At 39.3% G+C, this 22,691-nt stretch overlaps 1 protein-coding gene across 1 annotated transcript in view; it reads left to right on the forward strand.

Annotated features, from left to right (window-relative positions):
- The window catches only part of PAWR (pro-apoptotic WT1 regulator), a 76,611-nt gene extending 54,211 nt beyond the window's left edge, over window positions 1-22,400 (forward strand). The window contains exons 4-7 of the mRNA XM_063133840.1: window positions 5,929-5,963; window positions 16,768-16,918; window positions 17,779-17,883; window positions 20,875-22,400. Of these exons, the coding sequence (XP_062989910.1) occupies window positions 5,929-5,963; window positions 16,768-16,918; window positions 17,779-17,883; window positions 20,875-20,961 (378 nt within the window). The 3' untranslated portion in view covers window positions 20,962-22,400. The remainder of the gene's footprint in view (window positions 1-5,928; window positions 5,964-16,767; window positions 16,919-17,778; window positions 17,884-20,874) is intronic.
- The last annotated feature ends 291 nt before the right edge of the window (window positions 22,401-22,691 follow it).

The raw sequence follows: 22,691 nt of genomic DNA on the forward strand, positions 1-22,691 counted from the left end.
TTCAAGAAACAATTCTTCTTGTATTAGAATGAAGTTCAGAATAAATTGAGGACTAAAATAATTCCATCCGATAAGTCATGAATATAAAGTTAATGTTTTGGAGAAGATTTATGTATTTTGCTTTTGTCCAGGGTTCTGTGTTCTGTCATCTTTTAGGTCTGGAAAGCAGGCAAGTTGGAGGCCTGCTTCTTTAAGACAGCTGTCAGTGGATTAACAACAAAAAGCTGAGCAGGATATATCTTTCCCCCTAATTATTCAGTAGCAGGCAAACTCAGACCAGGTCCCCACATTTTCATCAGAGTAATTCTTTAAAATTCTTGAGCTGGCCTGGCAAATGTGTTTGGGGAGAGAGAGTTGTGTAACATGAGTGCCACCATGGAGAAGACCCAAGCCCTCATCCATCCAAATTCCAAAGAAGGGAAAGAGAACAAGGCCTGCTTTGCCAGTTTTAAAGCACAGGAAGGCTCATGGAGAAAAAGAGTCTCCCCAAAGTATCCTAACCCAAATTGCTTAGGCTTCATCCAGCAGTTCAGACTGGAGACAAACTGGGAGTCTGCGTAGTTCTTTTAGTATAGGTGTAATGTGCTTCCTTCATCTCACAGCTCATTTCTGAACAGTTTGAATGCAACCCTGCAGAGTATGTAGAGCATTCAAGGAGCAGAGCTGGTCCACCCCAGACCATACACCAGTGCCTAGGTTAATTGGAAGTCCACAATAACTTGCCTGGATTGTGCTTAAATTCATTCTCCCCCACCTAGTCCATCACTTGTTTATGAGTTTAGTGTTGCTCTTGGCTACAACATGACAAGACTTTCAGATGTGTGGCTATAATTAAACCTACTAAAACAAGTCATTACAATGGGGATATACTCAGGATATATATAAGATATATATTATCTTATATATATTCCATTGTGCCTAAAGTTGTTCTGGTTTGGTTCTGATCCACCTAGAAAAGTGTAATTATGATGCAATCAAGTGATTAAGATGGGATTAAGAGAGTAATAACATTATGTTAGCAATAGTTGGCTGCACTACTAGACAGAATACGTACACTGTGTACAGGAAACTGGTAGAGAAATATGGAACACACACAAATTATATGTTAATCTTGCAATATTACTGGATATTGAAAGATACAATATGATACAAAATTCACTTACAATATGATACAAAATTCACTTAGTCATGCTTACAGTAGACCCATTGAAATCAGTGAGATTCAAGTTGTTCATGACAAACTTGTCTCATTGATTTCAGTGAGACTACTCTAAGCATGATCCAGATTCATAACTTTTTTAATGCATTCATTTTCTTTCTCACTCATCCAGCCTGATGCCTTTTTCATAGTCTCTGCGAACTACCTACTTGGGAGCTTGGTCATTGAGGAGTGGCTGTACTACCTGAGATTCTTAGCCACTGTTGCGCTTGAAAACAACAAGGGTTTTTTCCTGTCTTCCTTCTTCTACCCTTCAATTTCTGTTCCCAGTTGCACTCTGTTTAGCAGGAAGCGAGTCAAAAGTCGCAGGCCACTATGGCTTTGGCATTAAGCTCCAGGATATTTTCATGAGGCACCAGGCAGGGTTTCTTTCGGTTGGTGTTGCCTTTATTCCACACCCCAGCCACTACATTCAAATTATTTTGCTGTGAGTGGGTTCCCACAAAATGGACACTGTAGACAGAGCAGCATGTGCCTTCAGCTGGCATGTCATCAACTGTTTCATAGCCATAAAATCTGTCCACTGTCACTGCTCTCTGATTTAATTTATAGTGACATTGTGTCTGTAAAAGCACAGAGAACCATTTATTTTTATTTATTTATGTACCATTTATATACCATCTTTAAGAACCACCTTCTCAATACTGCCACTGTAACCAATTCTGTCAGCTCTGGCAGGGAGACTGTAAGGCCAACAGGGTTGATGAACCTCCAACAGGATCTCTTGAGTCCCCAACACCAAGTAGAAACATTCAGAACTGGCTGACTGTTTTACAGGGCACATGACCAGGAAGATTGAATCCTTATAGACCAAGGTTTCTCTGCCTCCTCAGTCCCTCAAGCTGACCTTGGTCCTGCACCTCATAACTGTCCTGTTCTGTGTTTATTTGAGGCAGTCAGATCAAGGCAGGTAAAGTCCCATTCAGTAAAAAGTAGACCAAGTCAGGTTAAACAGATATAGTCTGGTAAAAATAGACAGGTCAAGGCAAGGCCAAGACCGAAGAAAACAGGACCTTGGATAGCTCCACATGGCTGCTGCTGGCTGGAACTCTCTCCTAGAACAAAAATCAGAAGTTTCTCAGCAAGGAGCTAAAACCAACTGCAGCCTTATGTAGACTGACAAGATCTATAGTGTGGTTAGCTCCTCCCTTCCTGAATGAGCAGACAGGATGGTTAACGTGCCCACACACTATTGTAGCCTGAGATTTCTGTGAGGCTGGAGAGATGGAGGTTCTGTTGCAGGATACATCCTTCTTGTAGGCTATGGCTGGGTTCACACAACATGCTAAACCAGCCAGTGTGGGTTGCGGTTAAACCATGGGTTATTGTGTTGTCTAAACTCAGTGCTTTTTTCTGCAGGGTGGGTTATCAGGTTGTCTGAACACAGTGTTTTTTTCCGCAGGGTGGGTTATCTTCTTGTCTGAATTCAGTAATAATAATAATAAATTAATTTTTATTTCTTAACTGCTTTTCCCTTTGGATCGAGCCAGGGAACAATATTAATTAAAGAATACAATATAAATCAAATGCATAAAACTGATTAAGAGAATGTATAAAACCGATACAATATTACCTACGAACTAACCCTGCACAAAAGCTCATAGCTGGTGTAATTAGGAAATTAAATAGCCATCTTTGGCCATCTCTCCCTGTATTGATTGCAAATATAAGTCAAAGCAATGTGGTAGCTGTTATTTTCTGTTAAGTCACCCATCCTTCACAGTGGACCCTATTTTAATTATAGGCCCAGCTGGCCTCTTTTTCTTTTCTTTCCTTTAATTCCATATTAGGTATGGTTTTTGTTTTTGTTTTTTTAGTATTCCAAATCTTTCAATTCCAATAAATATAATATCTTGGAAGAGTTTGAGATGAGTATTATCCCTGGAGATTTCATATAATTAACTACTATTTTTCTTTTCATACTGGATGGCAAACAGATGTTGGAACTCCTCCATCGTCAGGATTGACTTTCCATTATCAGGCTAATTTTGGTCTTGCTTCTAGAAAGACGTAATTTTATAATGTGGCATATAGATAAAATGGTTTTCATCTCTTTGGTTCTGTTGCCTTTCTGGCATTTGTTAAAGTTTGGATAACACTGCTGTTTTCACAATATTTCAGTGTTGCAATTTTAAGATGTTAGGAGAGTTCAATGGGGTTGCTGTGGGCTTAACACAAATACTAGAAAACAACTGCTAGAATTAATATCAACCATAGAGAGGCTTTTCTTCCTGAATTCAAGCTAAAGCTTCAGGCATTTTTAATTTAAAGGGTTTTTAAAAAGCATTTGATAGGAATGAATTGCATATTACATTTAAGATAACAGCAGAGTTCATATAGATGAAAATGTGCTTGTGATTCACTGGAAACAATAATATTAATGGCAAAGTTGCAGCCAAAATTTTGCTCTTCCAGCAGCAGCAGCAGAAAAAATGCATGGCAATCATGTAGATCCACTTCCTTAGCTAAAACTGTCTGGGCATCCTAGACATGTCTACTCAAAAGTATGTCCCATTGAGTGCAATGGGGCTTTCTCCCAGTTTTGTGGGGATTGCAACCTAAGCTATTTCTATCTGAAAAATAGGAGGAGGAATTGAAAATGATATCCACACATTTTATGGTAAGCAAAAGGAAGTATATTATTTAGACAGAAACATACAGTCACAACATTTATGGACTGGCAGCATATTTGGCTAACAAGTTAACCCTGAAAACATGGAACACTACAGTATAGACAGGAATTACCAACATCTAATGCTGTAGGTTGCGTTACATAAAATCTTCATCCTAGCCATTTTACTTGAATAAAACCTTGTTTGAATTTTTAAAAACTCATTCTGAAATATTTCATAAGAGTTCCCCTACACACACGCGCATGCACACACACACACACACACACACACACACACCAGTATTCCTCCAAAAGTCCTTGAGGGGATCAGGAAAAAAAAAACCCTGCTTCCTCCCACCCCACATATCTTCCAGTTTTCCCCCAAGCCTTCATATCTTTACTATTGCCCACTAAACTTACATCACTTTTATTGTTCCACCTTTAGCAGAAATTGTTCCACCTTTAGCAGAAATCAAAATTCTATTAAAAATGTAAAGTCACAAAGCTTGGTTTAGCTCTGATGGAAACCTTCATTTAAATCTATGTGTGTGTGTTTGGAAACTGCTGTGTACTGCTAGAAATACTATCCCAGCAATGTGAAGGATAGTATGTAAAACTAATTTAGTATCTGAAAGCCTCCAGTGACTATTTAATTGTGTGGGAATGCTGAGATGTTGATGTATTCCTGAGTTCCCATTAGGAAACAGAGCTGAAAGCTTGCCTGACACCAGTTTCCCCAGAGCTTTGTAGCCGCATGCTAATTGCCAGAAGTTTCTTTCCAACAAGCTACAACAAATTGCCCAGCCTTCTACTTCATAAAAGACCAAAGAGGGGGAAAGTATTCCTTTATTTTTACATGGCTCATTTTGTTTTGTTACAAGTAGTAAAAACAAAAACAAAAAACCCTGTTACTGATAAGTAAAGGATGTTTAAGGAGCTTTTAACCTACTGTAGTATTGGCTTAACTACAGTGGCTGATAATGCTTGTGCTTCATGATCTCATCGTGCTTTATAGTTTAGCAGGACTAAAATTGGGCAGCCGTGGTGGTCTCTATTAATGGACACATCTCTCCTTCCTGCCCCCCACACCCAGCAAAAGATTTTGCCACTTGTGAGGTGGTGACAGACATTTCACAATCTGTCTTTTCTTTTTATACGTTAATTCTAGCCAGCACCATACGGTCTCTGCTACTATCTAATACTATCTAATTCTGCGTGCTCCTCTGGATTCTTGTCTTCTGGTCATGATTATGTGAATCCTGTGAGCATTACTAAAAGGATCCCCCCACCCCGTCCTTTCACACAATTTGCATTTCTTACAGCTCCAAGTAAATTATTTCTTAAAGTACTGTTTTAAATATTTAAATAGAATTACCTGCTTGTGTTCCTTTAACTTCTATGCACTCATTTCTTTCCCTCCCTTTTTAGTGTTCACAAGCTGTCTTGATTTTAGTTTAAAGTAAAGGTGAGATAAAAGTTTTAAAAGATCCGATATCTTTGTTCCCTGCTTGTTTTTAAAAACGGGAAGACATTTCTTCATAAATCATTTGGAAGTTACTGCTTCAAGGCACTCAGATTTAAATTGTTTTGTTTGCTTAAAGCCAAACACTGTGCCTCCTTATGACTCATCCCTAGGCCCTCCTTTCTGTCCTGCCCCCACGCCCATCCAAATTCTACCATGAGAAGTCCCCTCCTCTCTGCAGGTGCATACTGCAGTGTAATACAGATGTGTGGGCACATAGATATAGTTGTCTGCAGTGCCTGAGAGTTTGCACTGGGGTACACAGCCTACATTTTTGGTAAAATCTGTTTAATCTTTAGAATCACAAATATAAACTGGAACCATTTTTTTCTAATACTCATGATTGTCCAGCAACACCAGCAAAACAACACAGACACACAAGCAGTCTCTGCTGGAGAAATAGAAATTGGAAGAAGTTCGTTAGGGCTTAAACTGATCAAAGAAGGGCATTTCACAGCAAAGATGTATGTCTAACTTTAGGTTAGCCTTTGTTTTATTCTGATTATTCTGATTTAATTTACCTGTTTTGCATATATTAAATTGGAAAATAACTTTTTTAAAAATTTCTTTTAATAGGACACCTCTAGAACTATTTCAAACAGATATAAAAGGTAAGAAACTACTCATACTACTTTTTTTTAAGTATATGTTTTAACTTTATATATCCAGAAAGCAGACATCCACATAAAGGTATTGTATCTCTGCTGCTTTTTTAACTACTACTGTTCAACTATACCATCCTTCCTAAACATGGTGTGCCCTCCAACTTCCATCAACCCCAGCCATCATGATCATGGACAATGGGAGTTGTAGTCTAAAACATTTAGATCAGTATTTTTCCACTCTCATTGTGGCCTGTATAACTTTTGTAGAGCAGTAACCAATTATTTACTATTTCGCACTGGATATTGTATAGCCTTTCCCACAACTGGTCACTCTACTTTTTCATAGAAGTGGATGGACTGAACTATTTATTTATTTATTTATTACATTTCTATACTGCCCAATAGCCGAAGCTCTCTGGGCAGTTCACAAAAATTAGTGTTAAGTGTTTGTTCCTTCAGAAGTTTCTTTAGGAGTCAATCCTCATAGTTCTGCAATAAGTGGACAAGTGAGATCCCCATTTAGTTCCCCCTTTAAAATGTACAATTTGTGCAGTGCTGTTGTTATGCAGCAGGTTAAGGGTAGAATAAGGCAAAATCTGGAGTTGACCGACTACTCAGCCCCCAGAAATGGTGTTTAAAGATTGGAAGACGTGCAGGTCAGGAAAGGCAGGGAATAATTCTTGGCATGCTTCTCCAAGGAGAGCAGGTTGTAAGGACAGAGAAGGGCCAAACTTAGACATAACTGTGGCAGCCACTTAAAAACAAATACATTGTGAGACTTTCTCTGCTCAAGTATAAAGAGAGAGTGGGCCTGTTAAGACAACATGCTAAGCCATGGTTAGGGCTTTTGAAGCCACTGGTTAGTGAGCATGTTAGACACCATGGTTAGGAAAGATGCTGTTCACTCCACACACTAAGCCATCATGGTTAGCTCAAAATGCTTTACCATCATGGCTTAGAGTGTTGTCTGAACAGGGCCAGTGTGTGTATGTCTGCCTTTTATATCAAAAGTGAGGGGTGAGAGGACCCAACACCGTCTCTCTTTCTTCCCCTTATCCTCTGGCATTTGCTATCCCAGCCTGTCTTGACACTGGAAATGGGCCCCAGCTAGGTTGCCAATGCCTTTTTAAAGTTAATCCCATGAAGTATAGAAAAATGTGGTGGCTGCTGACCCATTTAGTTCAACCCTGAATGAGCACTCCTTCATGGCAAGGTATACCCTTATAAAGTAATGAAGCAATAAACAAGAATTGAAAACGATGCCCTAACTTTTCACAAGCTGAAGGTGCAGAATCTTCTTTCTTCTGAGCTTGCAGTGGAGAGCAAGTATCTGGCTAAGAATGAGAAGATAGAAGGGGGGCGGGAACGAAAGCACATGGGTCTATGATATCAGTATTATCTTCCCCAAGCCTAAAATGTGCCCCAAGAGGTCTGATAAAAGTGTCTGCTAGGCTTAAAAAAGAACTTGCAGCACTTGGTACAGTTGTTTTCTGATCTGCATTGTTACGTGACTTGATGGATATCCGGCTTTCATCACTTGCCAAAAGTGGTTTTATTTTCCCCCGAGCCATGACTGCAGCCTCCTAGCAGATGAGTCTTCATGCGTGTTGTCACTTTAATTGGTTATTGAAAATTGCAGATGTTGTGGCAATACATTCAGAAAACATTTTATTCTCTCTTCAGTGTCAAGAGAGTTTAAGATTAAATTAGAGCCAACCTATACATTATGGGGGAAATTCCATTTCCTGCTGTTTTTATTTTTACTTAAAAGTAAAGAGGGCTGGGGGAACTAGATTGAAGCAGCAGTTTTGGGGAAGGGGGTGTTTAATACTTTCCTGTGGCATCCCTTTTCTTAAATCCTAGAGTGACCGTATGAAAAGGAGGACAGGGCTCCTGTATCTAGTTGTATAGAAAAGGGAATTTCAGCAGGTGACCAGATACAAAAGAGGGAGAACTCCTACAGCTTTAACTGTTGTGATGGAGGGAATTTCACCAGGAGCTGTGTGAGCACAAATCACACCTACTGAAATTCCCTTTTCTATACAACTGTTAAAGAAACAGAAGCCCAGTCCTCTTTTCCATATGGCCACTGTATTAAAGCCTACCCCACCCCACTCAGATGCCATTTACTTCCTTTTGCAGATTTAGGGAGCAAATTAAATTGATTAACAAGTACAGGGTAGAAAGGGTTTAACAATTCTCCCAGTACAGTTGCTCCAATCCATCACCACCACCATAAATGTGTAGGTGATTTTAAGCAAATATCAGTGTCGGAAAAGTCCTGAGAATAAAATGTGTGTCTCGTTAAAAAAAGCACAATGGCCAATCCTTCCCAATACATAGCAACCTACCTGTCATGTTTTAAGTGTCTTCCATGCACACAGACTGGAATCTCCTCCTTCCAGGACGTTTCTGTTGAGTAGGAGTAGGTTGGGAATCTCTCCCAGTTCTCAACTTTTAATTTCAACTTCCTGGGTTGTTGAAAGGTGCCAGTGGCCCATCTCTTTCTGTATACCTGTTGGGCTCCTGATGTGTTCTACTCATGTACATGTGAATAGTACCTTGCCATTTTACACAGTTAGATCAGGGAATTGAGGGGGCAGGCTAGCACACATGGGAATGTTGGGGGCAGGCCCAGCCTACATAGCCCCACCCATAGTTAAACCTCTTAGTCATTCAAAGGAATGTGTGAAGAGGGCTTCAGAGTGAATCGAGACATCGTGTTGTGTAGACATGGTTGAGATACTGCAGGCTTGCCATGGCCTCAGGGCAGCTGGGAATCTCCACAGTCAAAATGGCAGAAGATGAATCTCCTACATAATAACTTGGTCCTACATCTCATGGACCAGCCCACGCCAGAAAGCTCTGGCGTGGGCTGGTCCATGAAGTCACAAAGGGTTGGAAGCGACTGAACAAATAAACAACAAAACATCTCATCCCTTGAGATCATGAGTGTAGCACTAGGAAGCAATGTGGCAAAATGCACCATACCTGTTCTTCTGGATTCTCTTGAATTAATCCCTGGGAAGTACAGGGTGGATTGGCACTTGGAATGTATTACCTATGTGTGAGTGTGAGAGGGAGAGGGAGGGAGGGAGAGAAAGAGAGATTACAGCTTTCATTGAATATTACCTCTCTTCAGTTATTTATAAAAATATAATTTCCCCCATTAGATACAGTAAGTTGTACAGATACTTTAAGGAGTAAATAGGTATAAATAATTGTATCTCAGTCTATTAAGAACAGATTTTACCTTTTAAATGGATTGAAGCTGTTGTTTGAGTCCAAGCAAGTACTTAAGTGGCAATCTTTTTTTCTTTTCTTTTTTACTATAATCCAGCTATTTCTTGAATTCTTACAGATATTCTGTATTGTCCTTTTCCCTCCATGATTTTCAAACTAAATGCATTTCGTACAAGTCCTATTTCAATAAACATCCTATCATTGGTTGGGGGGGGGGGGAATCCTAAAATAATAAAACAAAAATTGTGCAGTGGTTTTTAAACTAAATATAGTTAAACTATATGTACACTCTGTTGAGCAGAGTAACTTGTTCTAAAGGCATTTTTACTTCTGGAATTTTCTAGGATGTCTGAGCATAGCTGGGAAGGGCCTAAATATTCAGGAAAAATTGTCCATCAGGGTTTAAAATAACTGAAGGATTTTGCATGGATCAGACAGGATTGGCAGGCTCAGTTTACAATAAATCAGATTAGAATTTCTTGGTGGGCATATTCTTTCTCTGTTTCTAACTTTTTTCCTGGAAAGAAATCAAAAGTTCTTTAAAAAAAGAAAAAAAAGAACTAAATGTTCTTTAAAAAGAGAGAGAGAGATAATTGAGTGTTAATTGCACCAATTCTGAACAGAAAAATCCTCATATTTCAGAAAAATATGTGTGTGTGCAAATACAACAATTTTTCTAAATTGAAATTCTAGCTATATATAGTCCTGAATCAACTGTTGACCCCCTGATCTGGAGGGGTTGCAAACCTTTCCAAATCAGCTTGTGAGGTGGTTTGCAGAGATGGAGAGGAATTTTTTTTTTGCCAACAAAAGCCTCTGCTCTGCTGGATCAAAGAAAGGAGCTCTCTAGAAACTCAAAATAATTTGTAGCTGCTGGGGGCAGGGAAGGGTGGACTTTCAACAGGTCTGGGGAAACTCTTTTTAGCCTGAGGGCCAAATTCAATTCTGAAGAAGCTTTTAGGTTCTATACTGGTGGTGGTGGGTAGCCAAAGGCAAAACAAGTTGTGCCAAAATACAAAAATATTCCAGCATATTCCACTTCAAAGCTCTTAACCAGTGACGAAGCCTTAGGAGAGGCATTTCAACCTTTTAGAATTGCACAAAACCCAGGAAATTAAATAATCTTGTGGTTTGGGGGAAGAGGTGGAGCCAAGGGAAAGAGCCATGGTTATCTGGAGAAACCCCTGGTGGGCCAGATCAGGAGCATTGGATTTGGCCTCTGGCCTGAGGTTCCCCAGTCCTGTTCTAGAAGTTTAGAAGCGTAGTGTGAAGGTAATAGCTGTCCCAAAGCATCCACCATGCAGGCATTTACTGCCCCATACATTTAGCTATTTGCTGCTGTTAGAATGAATTAATCTAACAGAGCCATTTAGACTAGTGACAATTACCATGTATTGGGTCCAGACATAGTCAGAGTAGACCCACTGAAATTATTATTATTATTATTATTATTATTATTATTATTATTATTTATTTATATAGCACCATCAATGTACATGGTGCTGTACAGAGTAAAACAGTAAATAGCAAGACCCTGCCGCATAGGCTTACAATCTAATAAAATCATAGTAAAACAATAAGGAGGGGAAGAGAATGCCAACAGGTACAGGGAAGGGTAAGCAGGCACAGGGTAGGGAAAAACTAACAGTAGAAAGTAACAGTAGAAGTCTGCACAACATCAAGTTTTAAAAGCTTTAGGAAAAAGAAAAGTTTTTAGTTGAGCTTTAAAAGCTGTGGTTGAACTTGTAGTTCTCAAATGTTCTGGAAGAGCGTTCCAGGCGTAAGGGGCAGCAGACGAAAATGGACGAAGCCGAGCAAGGGAAGTAGAGGCCCTTGGGCAGGCGAGAAACATGGCATCAGAGGAGCGAAGAGCACGAGCGGGGCAATAGTGTGAGATGAGAGAGGAGAGATAGGAAGGAGCTAGACCGTGAAAAGCTTTGAAGGTTAACAGGAGAAGTTTATATTGGATTCTGAAGTGAATTGGAAGCCAATGAAGAGATTTCAGAAGCGGAGTAACATGGTCGGAGCGGCGTGCTAAGAAGATGATCTTTGCGGCAGAGTGGTGAACAGAAACCAACGGGCTGATGTGAGAAGAAGGAAGGCCAGAGAGAAGAAGGTTGCAGTAGTCCAACCGTGAAATAACCAGTGCATGAACAAGCGTCTTGGCAGAAGAGACAGACAAAAATGATCGAATCCTGGCAATATTATACAGGAAAAATCGACAAGATTTAGCTACTGCCTCAATATGAGGAATAAAGGAGAGCGAGGAGTCGAAGATAAAGCCAAGGCTACGAGCTTCCTTGACCGGAGAAAGCGTAACATCATTGACTGTAAGAGAGAATGAGAGATGAGGAGAAGGTTTAGGAGGAAAAACAAGCAATTCAGTCTTTGCCATGTTAAGCTTCAAGCGACGATGAAGCAGCCAAGCTGAGATATCTGAAAGACATGCCGAGATACGATCGTGAACATCAGGAGAAAGTTCCGGAGATGACAGATATAGTTGTGTATCATCGGCGTACAGATGATATTGGAGGCCATGAGATTGAATAAGCTTGCCCAAGGGCAACATGTATAAGGAAAACAACAACGGGCCAAGCACCGAGCCTTGCGGAACCCCTACTGAAAGGGGAAAGGAGGAAGACGAGCTGCCATTAGTCAACACGCTGAAAGAGCGACCCGCTAGATAGGAGGCAAACCAGTTATAGACAGAGCCACAAAATCCAAGGTCATGAAGGGAATCTAAGAGAAGATCATGATCAACCGTGTCAAAGGCTGCAGTTAGATCAAGGAGAATAAGAACGGAATAATGGCCTTTAGACTTGGCAGTAAGGAGATCATTGGTGATCTTAGTAAGGGCTGTTTCGGTGGAATGCAGAGGACGAAATCCAGATTGAAATGGATCCAAAGCAGAGTTACTAGAAAGAAAGTCAAGACAGCGAGAGTAGACCGCACGCTCCAGGATCTTTGAAACAAACGGCAACAAAGAGACAATGATTTCAACAAAGAAATCAATGAGAAGTTATTCATGTCTACGGAGACAAAAGATCCACACTACCTAATGAGGTTTGAGCATGCACTCCTGTGTTTTCATAACCATCAAGAAATCTCCATCATGTCATTTGAAACTTCCCCAAGTTTCAAATGAGCATGTGTTAAATGAGCATGTGTAATGATGATTGCTAATGGGTGAATAGGGGTGTTTTTGGTCCCCAAAACGTAACAGCTGTCCTGGGATTAATTTATGTTTTACAAATCTATCTTGCTAACACCAGCCAATCAATGATAACCCATTTAAAGGAATGCTTATTCTAACCAAAAACAGATAGCATACTTATCCTGAGAAACCCATGGTCAGAGTCAATAAATTTATGTATCTTCATAGTACCAAAATAAATGACTGGTAATTTAATAATTTCCAACCTGTATGAATTTATTCAGCATTTTCTCCTAACCTTCAGTTGTCACAGTAATCAACCAACAGTCAAAGAGTCATAAAGAAGAACAAGAGTTTTGATCAAACTACCATCATTTGAGTGGTGATCCTAGGAAATCAAGAAAGTTTTAGACAACTCTACCTTTCTAGATCCTTCTTTATTTTGTTTTGAGTAGCATCTTCGCGATTCAGTTTAGCCTATTTTGAAAGATCACACAGTTGATCTATGTCCAGGTACATAACCAGGCCAGGGTGCTTAGAAGCCCAAATCTCCCATAAATTGAAGTTTGAACTTCAGCTGATCTATAGCCAATAATTCTGACATCTTTGTTTTATTTTGTAGCCAGAAATTGGAAAGTATGCATCAGATAAATTCCATAGATGATATAGATTGCGATATATTCACTACATACTATCATTTACACATAGGGCCTGTTCAGACAGTACACTAAGCCATGGTTTGGCCGCTAACCCCTTTTGTAGCAAACGGCTAGTGAGTGTCTTTAAACCGTGGTTATGTAGCCACCATGGTTAGGAATGGTTCACACAACATGCGAAGCCATAATGTTTAGCTCAAAATGCTTAACCACCATAGCTTAGTGTGTCATCTGAACAGGGTCATAGAGCATTATGGGGAAGAGCCTTCCCCAGCCTTCCAGATGTTCACTTAGCATGTCATCTCAATAGGGTCATTGAAATTTTAATTTTTCCTACCCTGATCCCTTTAATGCACTTACAGCAGTTGCTAATTGTTCTAATGCCAAAGCAAAGAGCAAAGATGATTGGGGACAATCCTACTTCATCCCACAAAACAATAAAATAGGGTGAGTCAACTCTGCGTTAACAAGCCCTTATTATGCTACTAGAGCAGATGTTTTGTTCATTGAAACTGCAATGAGTATTTTTATATCACTAGGTACTCCAAGGAAGGGTGATCCCTAGTTTGCTTTTGGTTCCCTTGGCTCCGAAACTGCATTGGCCCAAATATGCTTACCTTTCTCTTTCACCTTGTCTGGAATATTGGTCTGGGTGCAGCATATATGGGAGACACTGTGATTTGATGCAGTCTTCTAATAGGCAGAGCATACTTTCTGCCCTGAAAGGTTCTGGGTCTGGTTGAAGGTGGCAAACCTAGCCATGTTCTTTAGGAAGGCCTAATGCATGTCCCTGAGAAGCATAATCTCTGGTACAGAGATTGGTGGGGGTTTTTAAAATATAGTCATGATTTCAGCTCTAATTTTTGATTTAATTTTTTTAATTTTTTTTATTTTGTCCAACAGTCCGCCATTGAACTAACAATAGCAAATACCCAACTGCAAATCACACTATCATTTTCTGCAATAATTAGATGAACACACAAAGGATTCTTGCCTTAAACAAACAAACAAACAAACAAATATCCCTTTAAATATACTTACTTAGGTTTGCTAGCCTCTTTTGATCCAGTTTACCATCCTTTCCCGGTTTTATGCAAGATCACAAGCCAATAGGCTCCTGTGTAGCAAAGGGCTTATTGTTTGTGAGAGGAAAAGGCAAAATATACTTGCTTTGTGCCCGAATACTTTGGCTGTGAGAAATGCATGTGATAGTTTTAAGGATCGTTTACAGAGTATGAATGGCACAGATTTTAAGAGGTTAAACTGCAAACTTTAGTTAGTATTGCAACACGCATATCCTGTGTTTAGATAGATTTTTTTAAAGTCATGCTAGATCAAGCAGTGCCAAATATGGTAATAGTATTAAGCCACAGAATTCCTTACAATTGTGTCATTATGCCTTGAAAGAATCTCTTTTATACCAGAGCCCGTGGATTGTTACGTCCATGAAACAAGTTTATTGTGCCAAGTTTGTTATTGTCCTTAGCTTTCTTTCATTATAAAACAGACTTTCTATATGACACCTGCACAAGTTGTTTCAGCTGAAAATTCTAACAGCCCCCCGATAACATTCCATTGCAGAACACATAATCCCCCACCCCACCTCCCACAGGTATGGTATGTGTTAGATTAAATCTGCACTGTGCCGTCTACATGGTCTTGTTGCAACTCCTGATAATTCCACCATTCATTTTTTTAACTGGAGACAGTGCTCAATGGAGTATCACCCACTTGGTGGGCTGGAATTGCCACCTTTAGCCTAGCAGACACTGGACCTGAAAGTGGACAGCGAGAAGATGCTTTCTATAGCCACAAATCTGATTGCGATGACCTGAAGGATCCTGACATGCGCACAATCCTAGCATTTGTGAAATGTGTTTCACACATCACATCTCAAGAGCTCTTCAGATTCTTGATCCTTTCATTTTGCAATGCATGCTTTTATTATTTCAAGGACAGGTCTGGTTGTTCTAGCTGCTATTGGTGTAGGGGGAAGGAATCATTTGTTTTTTGGATGGTTAATGTGCTTTGGGAAGGGTTGTACCCTGAAAAGCGAGCTATAAATCTGTTAAAGAATACTTACATTAAATCAAATTTTGTATTGGCTATAGTTTGGCAAAAGGGTGTACACTAAAGCCTAGACCTTACCCTACTGATTTTCAGGAGTGCAGGCATTCCCTACTACAGGACAGACCCAGAAGAGGAAACGACAGTACAAGATACCCCCTTTTTTTTTTGGCTGTATCTCCCAGCTAAACCATTCGAACATGTCAATGATCTACTGTCCATCCTCAACAATGATAAGCTTTGGGGGCAGGGGGAAGGTTCCTTCATTTATAGATAACCCGTCCCCATTCAGGAGTAATAACAGACCACATAATAGAGATATGAATCCAGGGGCTTGGCTCTACATCAAATTCAGATACCAACTCTTTCCCCATATGTACTCAGACAGTACTATTATGGGACCTAATGATATGGGCCATACCCTCAGGAGTCTTATTAACCAGCTCATCCTCCAATGTGAAATATGTATGCCAGCAATGCTCTTTTGCTCTCTTACATAGGACAAACAGAACAGTCTTTATGGAAGTGGGAACAAATTAGACATTAAAAAATGGCCTCAATCAGAAATTAGTCTCCGAGGTCAATCTGCTGCTGACTTCAGAGTCAACAAAAATAACAAAGTCTTGATGTTCAGTTAAAAGCAACCACACACACACAATCACACACACTAAATTTGATCAGAGCGGCAGTGGGGGAGACAAAGATGTTTAACTCTTTACCTATGCCATTTTCCTGACCTAAGCCTCCTTCCCTTAACAGATACAGGCATGCTTTCAGATTGGATGTAGTCTACAAAAGCCTATGCTCCGATAAATCTGTTGGCCTATAAGATGCCAGAAAACCTTTTGCTCAAATAAATTCCAAGCCCCAGTACCTATTTCGAATACTTAGCAAAATAACCTCAGAGGGAGATTCCAGTGTGAAACTGCTAAATTAGTATCTATCAGCAAATTCTAAATGTACTCAGGTTCAGACCTAATTGGGACTTTCCAACTGCAGGTGCTAAATTAGCATAGCATGGCTAGAGAGATGGTATTTATCACCAGTGACTGCTGTTGTGAATGAGTCACACTGTTCTTATCTTGGACTCTGCATTGAAATGTCACAGACCTACTGTCATCCCATGCATTGTATGGCCTTTTGGCCCCACTGTTTACATTTCCTTCCCCACACCCCCAGTGTATATCTGCCAACTGAGGTTAACACTTAATGCTTCTTACAAAGTAGGCTTCTGTGCACGGAAGAAGTTCATTCCTAATCTTTAAGGTGCCACAGGCCTCTTTTGTTTTGCTGCAACAAAGCGCTGGAATGTAGAACTCATTAATGCTCCATGCTTTCATCTATTTACTTTACAAGTGTTTCAGAGCCTGAAAGTCAAAGCTCCTAAATTGTTTGTAGATATGGCTGTAGTAGGAGATGCAACCCTGAAAAATAGATGGGCAGTATCCTATTGTGCCCATGCACCAGTGGTTGGGGATGTTGTGAGTTGTAATGCAGAACATATGGCGTGTACCAGGTTGGGGAAGGCTGCTTTAAGACGTAGTTTCTAATACGTGTGCAGTGTTAAATGGTGAACCCGTATGTTCACTATTTAAAAGGCAGCATTTTAATAACACTACTGCAAAAATGAGGGATGTGGAACATCATCATGTGGCAAGTATGGTAAATTCTAAGTTGTATTTTTACACAGCACAACAAACACACCAGACGATGATGTTTCTAGCAGACATTCACGAGCAGCAGACAGGACAGGATATAACAGATACAGCAGGGATGCAAATTCTTCTGGGAACATTGTACCAAGTAATTCTTTGGAAAAGAAAATTGAAGATCTTGAAAAGGTAAAAATCTCTATATAAAATAATGGGCCAATGCTTAGGGATTATGGGGTGGTACAAAATAGCTGGAGAACACCAGGTTGCCTACCCCCTAATCAATCAACACTGAATACATGAAATATCATGCAAAGCTACCAAAAGCAATCAAAAGAGTTGAATAGTAGAAAATCCATTCAATCAGTTTACAGTGTAAAAAGTACTGAAAATTCAGGTGAACACCAATATTTTTATCTGGCACCTAAAACTCATCAGAATCAACGCTTAATGTATGGGCACGGACAGGGAATTCCATAAACAAGGCACCCCCACTGAGAAGGCCTCTATAACCTGCTGACAAGATAGGAACTGGAGGCAGCCATAGCTGGGCCTCAAATAAAGGTCTTAATGATAGGACAGGTTTATATAGAAGCAGGTAGTCTTTGAGGAATCCAGGTTCCAGACTGTTTAGGGTTTTATGGATCTAAATCAGCTGAACACGTAAAATTTTACTGCACGTGTAAAATAATAATAAAAAACAGCCAAAAATGTGTTCCCCCACCCCTCAGTGGGCTAAAGCATGAAAATGAGCATTTTGGGGAGGGACTTGCACATTTTTGCATGTGTTAATTTATGAAAATTGGGGAAATGTGGGGGGGAATCCAATTCCGGCAATGAGCGGACAGTGAAACAAAGGCACCTGACAATCTGTGAAACACATACAGAACGGATTTTACCAAATCTGTATATCCCTAGTTATTGGAGCAGACGTATCTGGTGAAAAGTTCCATTGAACTTACTACTGAGTAAATATGATTACGATTGCATTGTAGGTCTACTGTTTTCATTGTTTTTAAATGAAGTATCGTAAATTGTGTGTTTTGAAGGAGCTAGCAAAGGAGAGACAAGAAAACCTAAGGCTTGTGAGGATAGCGCAAGACAAAGAGGAGTTGATTGGGAAACTGAAGGAGGAAATTGATTTATTAAACAGGGTAAGTACTCATTCATTGTCATGAGATGAAATGTGAACTTATTCCCTAAGATGTATTCCATAGTGTGGCTTGAAATTTGACATTAGTTTTTAGGTGGAAGGCCTGTCCGAAGTGAAATATAACGTGCTCCTGTCCAAGAACAAGAAAAGGAGTTAGATGAACTGATTCCAACTCTTCCCAAATTTCTAGAAAACAAAATACATTCAAAATGACAGTCAGCTGTCTCCATAGTAGTTAAATGCACTTTATGAGAATAGTTCATACATTATTAAGAAAAATAAAGTTGCTCAACAATTGGGAACTATTAATAGGTCTGTTAGGCTGTTTGAGATTATACTGGAAATACTGATCCAGAAGGTCCAGGCTACAGTGGGATTTTCAGGAGTAATCGAGAAAAGGAACATTGTGTTCTCCTGATCAATTGGCAACGATCACACTAGGTGACTGATACGGGTCCATTTGAATCTGGAATGTATATTGTGCTGCTGTTCCTTTGAACAATCTACATTAATTCCTAAATTAGATACGCACTTTTTGAAAAGGAATCTTAGTTTAGTGGGAAACACATCCTATATATAACTGACTACTTTGCTTCCTTTTGATTTGTTTGAGTATTTAAATTTCAGGCTGTTGTTGTGGTTGGACTATGTCCAAGTAGCTCATACTTTTAGTCATTTTTGGAATGTTATTTCTGCTACATAAACATTCCACAAAGTCTTTATATATCATTTTTGGAGCAGATTTCAAGCATTTGTGTCTATGTGCCTTAAAGTCATTGTTGAGAGCTTGTATCTGTGCCACCCATCTGGATATAGTATGCTTGGTAAAAGTTAGCAAGACAAAAGCAAACTTGCATTTTGCTGTAATGAAAAACCGGTTGCTTTCCTTTTTGTTTCTAATATGTATGACTTTAGAAAAGGATTCCATGAGTGTGGTGCGTGGTTTAACCAAACATCAGATGAAGATAGTTGCTGACCTCAACGTTCCATACTGGCAAGAGTGCTGTGTTTTTCAAATGTAAAACATTCACATTGTTTAATTAATCAAACAATATTATGCTAGCAAGCATTATGCTAGCAAGTATAACTCAAGAGAAGGCAGTGTTGTTGAGTGTGATTTCTTCAAATGAGAGTTCCTCCACCCTGTTTTGATTAGGCCTTTTATTTGTGTAGCATTTAAAACCCCTACTCCAAAATGCAGGTAACTGGCAAGGCAGTGCCCCCCCAAAATGGATGATTTTCTCTTGTTTTTCTTTGATTTTATGTCATTAATGATCTGTTGCATGCCCAGGGTTTCCTTTATTTCATAACTCTCCAGCCTTTTACAGATGAAAATAAAGACATGCCAGTTCTCAGACTGAACCCAAACCACCTCCATTACATATTGCTAAAGGCTTTATTCTGACTGCTGAGTCACCTTTCTCTTCAATAGCTCACCCTGCATTGCTTTGAAAAGCTAAGAGGAGATTTGTTCTTTAAAGGCATACTAAAAATAATGGAATTGCCCCACAATCTGTTACCAGCCATTCCAAACGAACCTGACCATTGTGTGAAATGCAGGTGAAGGTACTCTATGGCACTTTTGTGTCCAGGTGTGGGTGCATGGATGTGTATCAGAGACACTTCTCTGCCCCATTCAGGAAGATATTGTGAAAATACATTGCATGCAACTACATACCCAGTTTCACTTGAGTTAATTACAAGTGGGAAGGGGGAAGAACCCTTATCAGAAATTATATATGTACGGAAGGGAAGTTTGTGCCTTTACTTTCCAGTGTAAATGGAGTCTAAATACATGTGTAGGACTAAAACACAGAGAGGGGGAAATTCCAAGGTTTTTTTTAAAAATAAATAAAATGGGGAAAAAAGATCCCTCTACAACCTGCTATACTTAAAAAGCTACATGGAAGCCCTGTCCCACTCCCCAAGGAGAAAATTCTCTGCAATTCTCACCCTCCCTGCGAAAGAGGCAGAAAAAACAATGCCTCTTTCACAGGGAGAGAAATTTTCCTGAAAATAGGGGACAGGATTCAGCACAGCATTAGTTGTGATCCCAAGCCAAGTAAGGCGTTATAAGTCAAAACCAGCACCAGCGCCTTGAGTTGCAGGGTGTAGAAGAGCTTTAATCCAATGGCACAGCTAGGTAATTCTAGATTCTGGACTTAACGGGGTGCTCTCATTAGATGGCAAGCCAGCCCTGCTGCATTTGACTCCTTAACCCGCTCATTCTGCTGATTGGGGCTTTGGATTTCTCCCCCAAACTTTTGCCCTAATAGCACCACTGCTGTAACTCTTTCTTACGTGCTACAATCCCAAACCAGATCGGCCCTTCTGTGACTGCTATGTGCATTGAGAGGAAAGCTTCTGCCAGCACCAATATGAGTTTTTCTCCTGATGGCAAATAGCAGCTGTAGGGGCCCTGGTTGGAATTTTAGTGGGGGCAAAGCGTAAAAGGATCCCAGTTCAAGATCAGACTTCCATGTGCCTGGTTTTTACTTTTTTTAGAAACACGCACACACAGTTGACAAGTGTGTGACTGGTGTCCAAAACTTGATTGATTGATTGATTTTACAAACAAACAAACAAACAACTTTAACTGAAAGTTTGTTCAGTTACAAAACAGCAATATTGCTCACAGTCTCATTTCAAAGAAAACCACAAAGTTTTGCTTAGAAAAACCTGTTACTGGAGAACAAATAAAAACCAAAGTAGAATGCACAACATCTTACAAATTTAGCACATTTTACAAATTTGGATTACACGGTACATGTTTGATAATAAAAGGGCATTCACATGGTAATAGAATATTTATTTTACAGAATGCAAATTGAAAATCTGCTAAACAGCACACATATTAAACCTGTTTTTCATCCATCTGATTCTGTAGTCTACCATTTTTGGCTTGTATACATTAATGTGCTATAATCCAGGTGTTTAAAAACACACACAAATGTATTAATAGCTGTACCCCTTGCTGTGTTTTCTCTCAAAGGATCTAGATGATATAGAAGATGAAAATGAGCAATTAAAGCAGGAAAATAAGACACTCTTAAAAGTTGTTGGACAGCTGACAAGGTAGAAGATGGAAACCTCAATGAGAAATGAAATATGAAAACTACTGATTGAATGTTTAAAGATCAAGGCTAGAATATTTCCTTTGATGCAATATGTCAAAACAACTGTCTTTATATTTATTATTAAGGGGTGGGGTGGGGAGAATGAATGTTTTACCTAATGCTCTTTCTTCCTTCAGTGAAATAGAAGCAAGTTCTGTAAATAGTTTTGAACTCATTCCCTTGCATTTCCCAAGATAATTAATTCAAATATTGACATTCTTCAAAATATCAGGTTCTTGAATGTTTTTTCTGTCTTTAGATTATATGTGTATGTCCTAGTAACAGTTTTTTAAACATATGTGATCACCAAGTTAGCATTTTAGTCTATATGGACATTACTTCTTTTGGCTACCACCTGCACACCACCACCACCACCTGGCAATAAATGAAAGGAAGTAATAGGAGTAAACTTTGTTTACACAGATTTAAAATATATATATATTGGAAGATAATTGCTATTTGTTCAAACAGTTGTATACTGCAAGTGCCTTACTACAGTCCTGATGTGAAACATTTTACAGATGGGTTACTTATTCAACAAAGAATCTGGTATTTTGTGATTTTGTTTTATACTGTACCTGAAATACTGACCATGGTAGATAGTATTCCCCCCGCCCCTGTGTAGCTGCTCTTTGACAGAAAACTGTTTTATAAAACATCAATAAATCACCAATCATTATCAACACTAGCAAAGTAGTTTTAGGAATATCCCTATTTTGTTTGCTATAGGTTAATCACAATGCTTGTTTGTCCACGGGAAAACTGGTTACTTTTGTACAAGGGGAAATCTAGAGAGTGCCACTCTATTTGTATGGCCTGGTTTGGATATTATGACCATAATTTATTGGACTGAGAACGGATGGTCTTCCTGGTTTTGTATTCAGAGCTTAAACCACAGTTTCCTGAAGCAGATGCAGTGGAAACTATGGCTTAACAAATGCCAGAAGCTTTGCATCACAATGCAACAGAGAAGAAGAAGAGCAAGTATGTGGGCACAATGCTCGTTCTTGGTCCAATAAGTCATGGTTAATTGGACCAAGGTTGATTTGTCTGAACGGAGCCTATTAGAGTGCAATGGCATGATTTTCACCCAAGGTTTTTTATCATGCTAGAATCAAAATATAATAAATCAAGAATCTTGCATGATTCATAAAGGTTTTTGAAGCTGTGATAAAATGTGTTAATGAATATAGTTTACAAAAGGGAAGATCATGATTTTGGGGCCCTCTAAAAGTTCTATAGAGAACTATCTATTCTAGAATAACACTAATGTTTGTTAAAATAAAGTATGCTGCATGTTCTGATACACACAAATGTCAGTTGTCTGTGTCACTATTTTGTATTATGACCAACGAAATCTTCCTTATAAACTACCAAAAGAAGTAAAGTTTTTCCAAACCTCCCAAGCCTTTTCTGATATGAAATGAGTTCTGTGGCCTTTAAGAATATAACATATAGAAGTAGACTGATGAAACCGGCTTAATATTGTATATTGCCAATAAAACAAGTGTTCCTCTTATGCTATGGCACCTATACATTTCAGCAGAATATGTTAACATCCTTTTTATAGACGATCCCATTTTAATGACATATTGGTGCAGGGATGTGCGCTATGAGAATGCCTTGAAAATTAAGTTACCATATTGGTTGCACCCACTATTCTAGGTCCCTCGCAGCCTGTGAAATATTAATC

Source organism: Elgaria multicarinata, chromosome 9 (genome assembly GCF_023053635.1).
Source record: "Elgaria multicarinata webbii isolate HBS135686 ecotype San Diego chromosome 9, rElgMul1.1.pri, whole genome shotgun sequence".
NCBI classification, from domain to species: domain Eukaryota; kingdom Metazoa; phylum Chordata; class Lepidosauria; order Squamata; family Anguidae; genus Elgaria; species Elgaria multicarinata.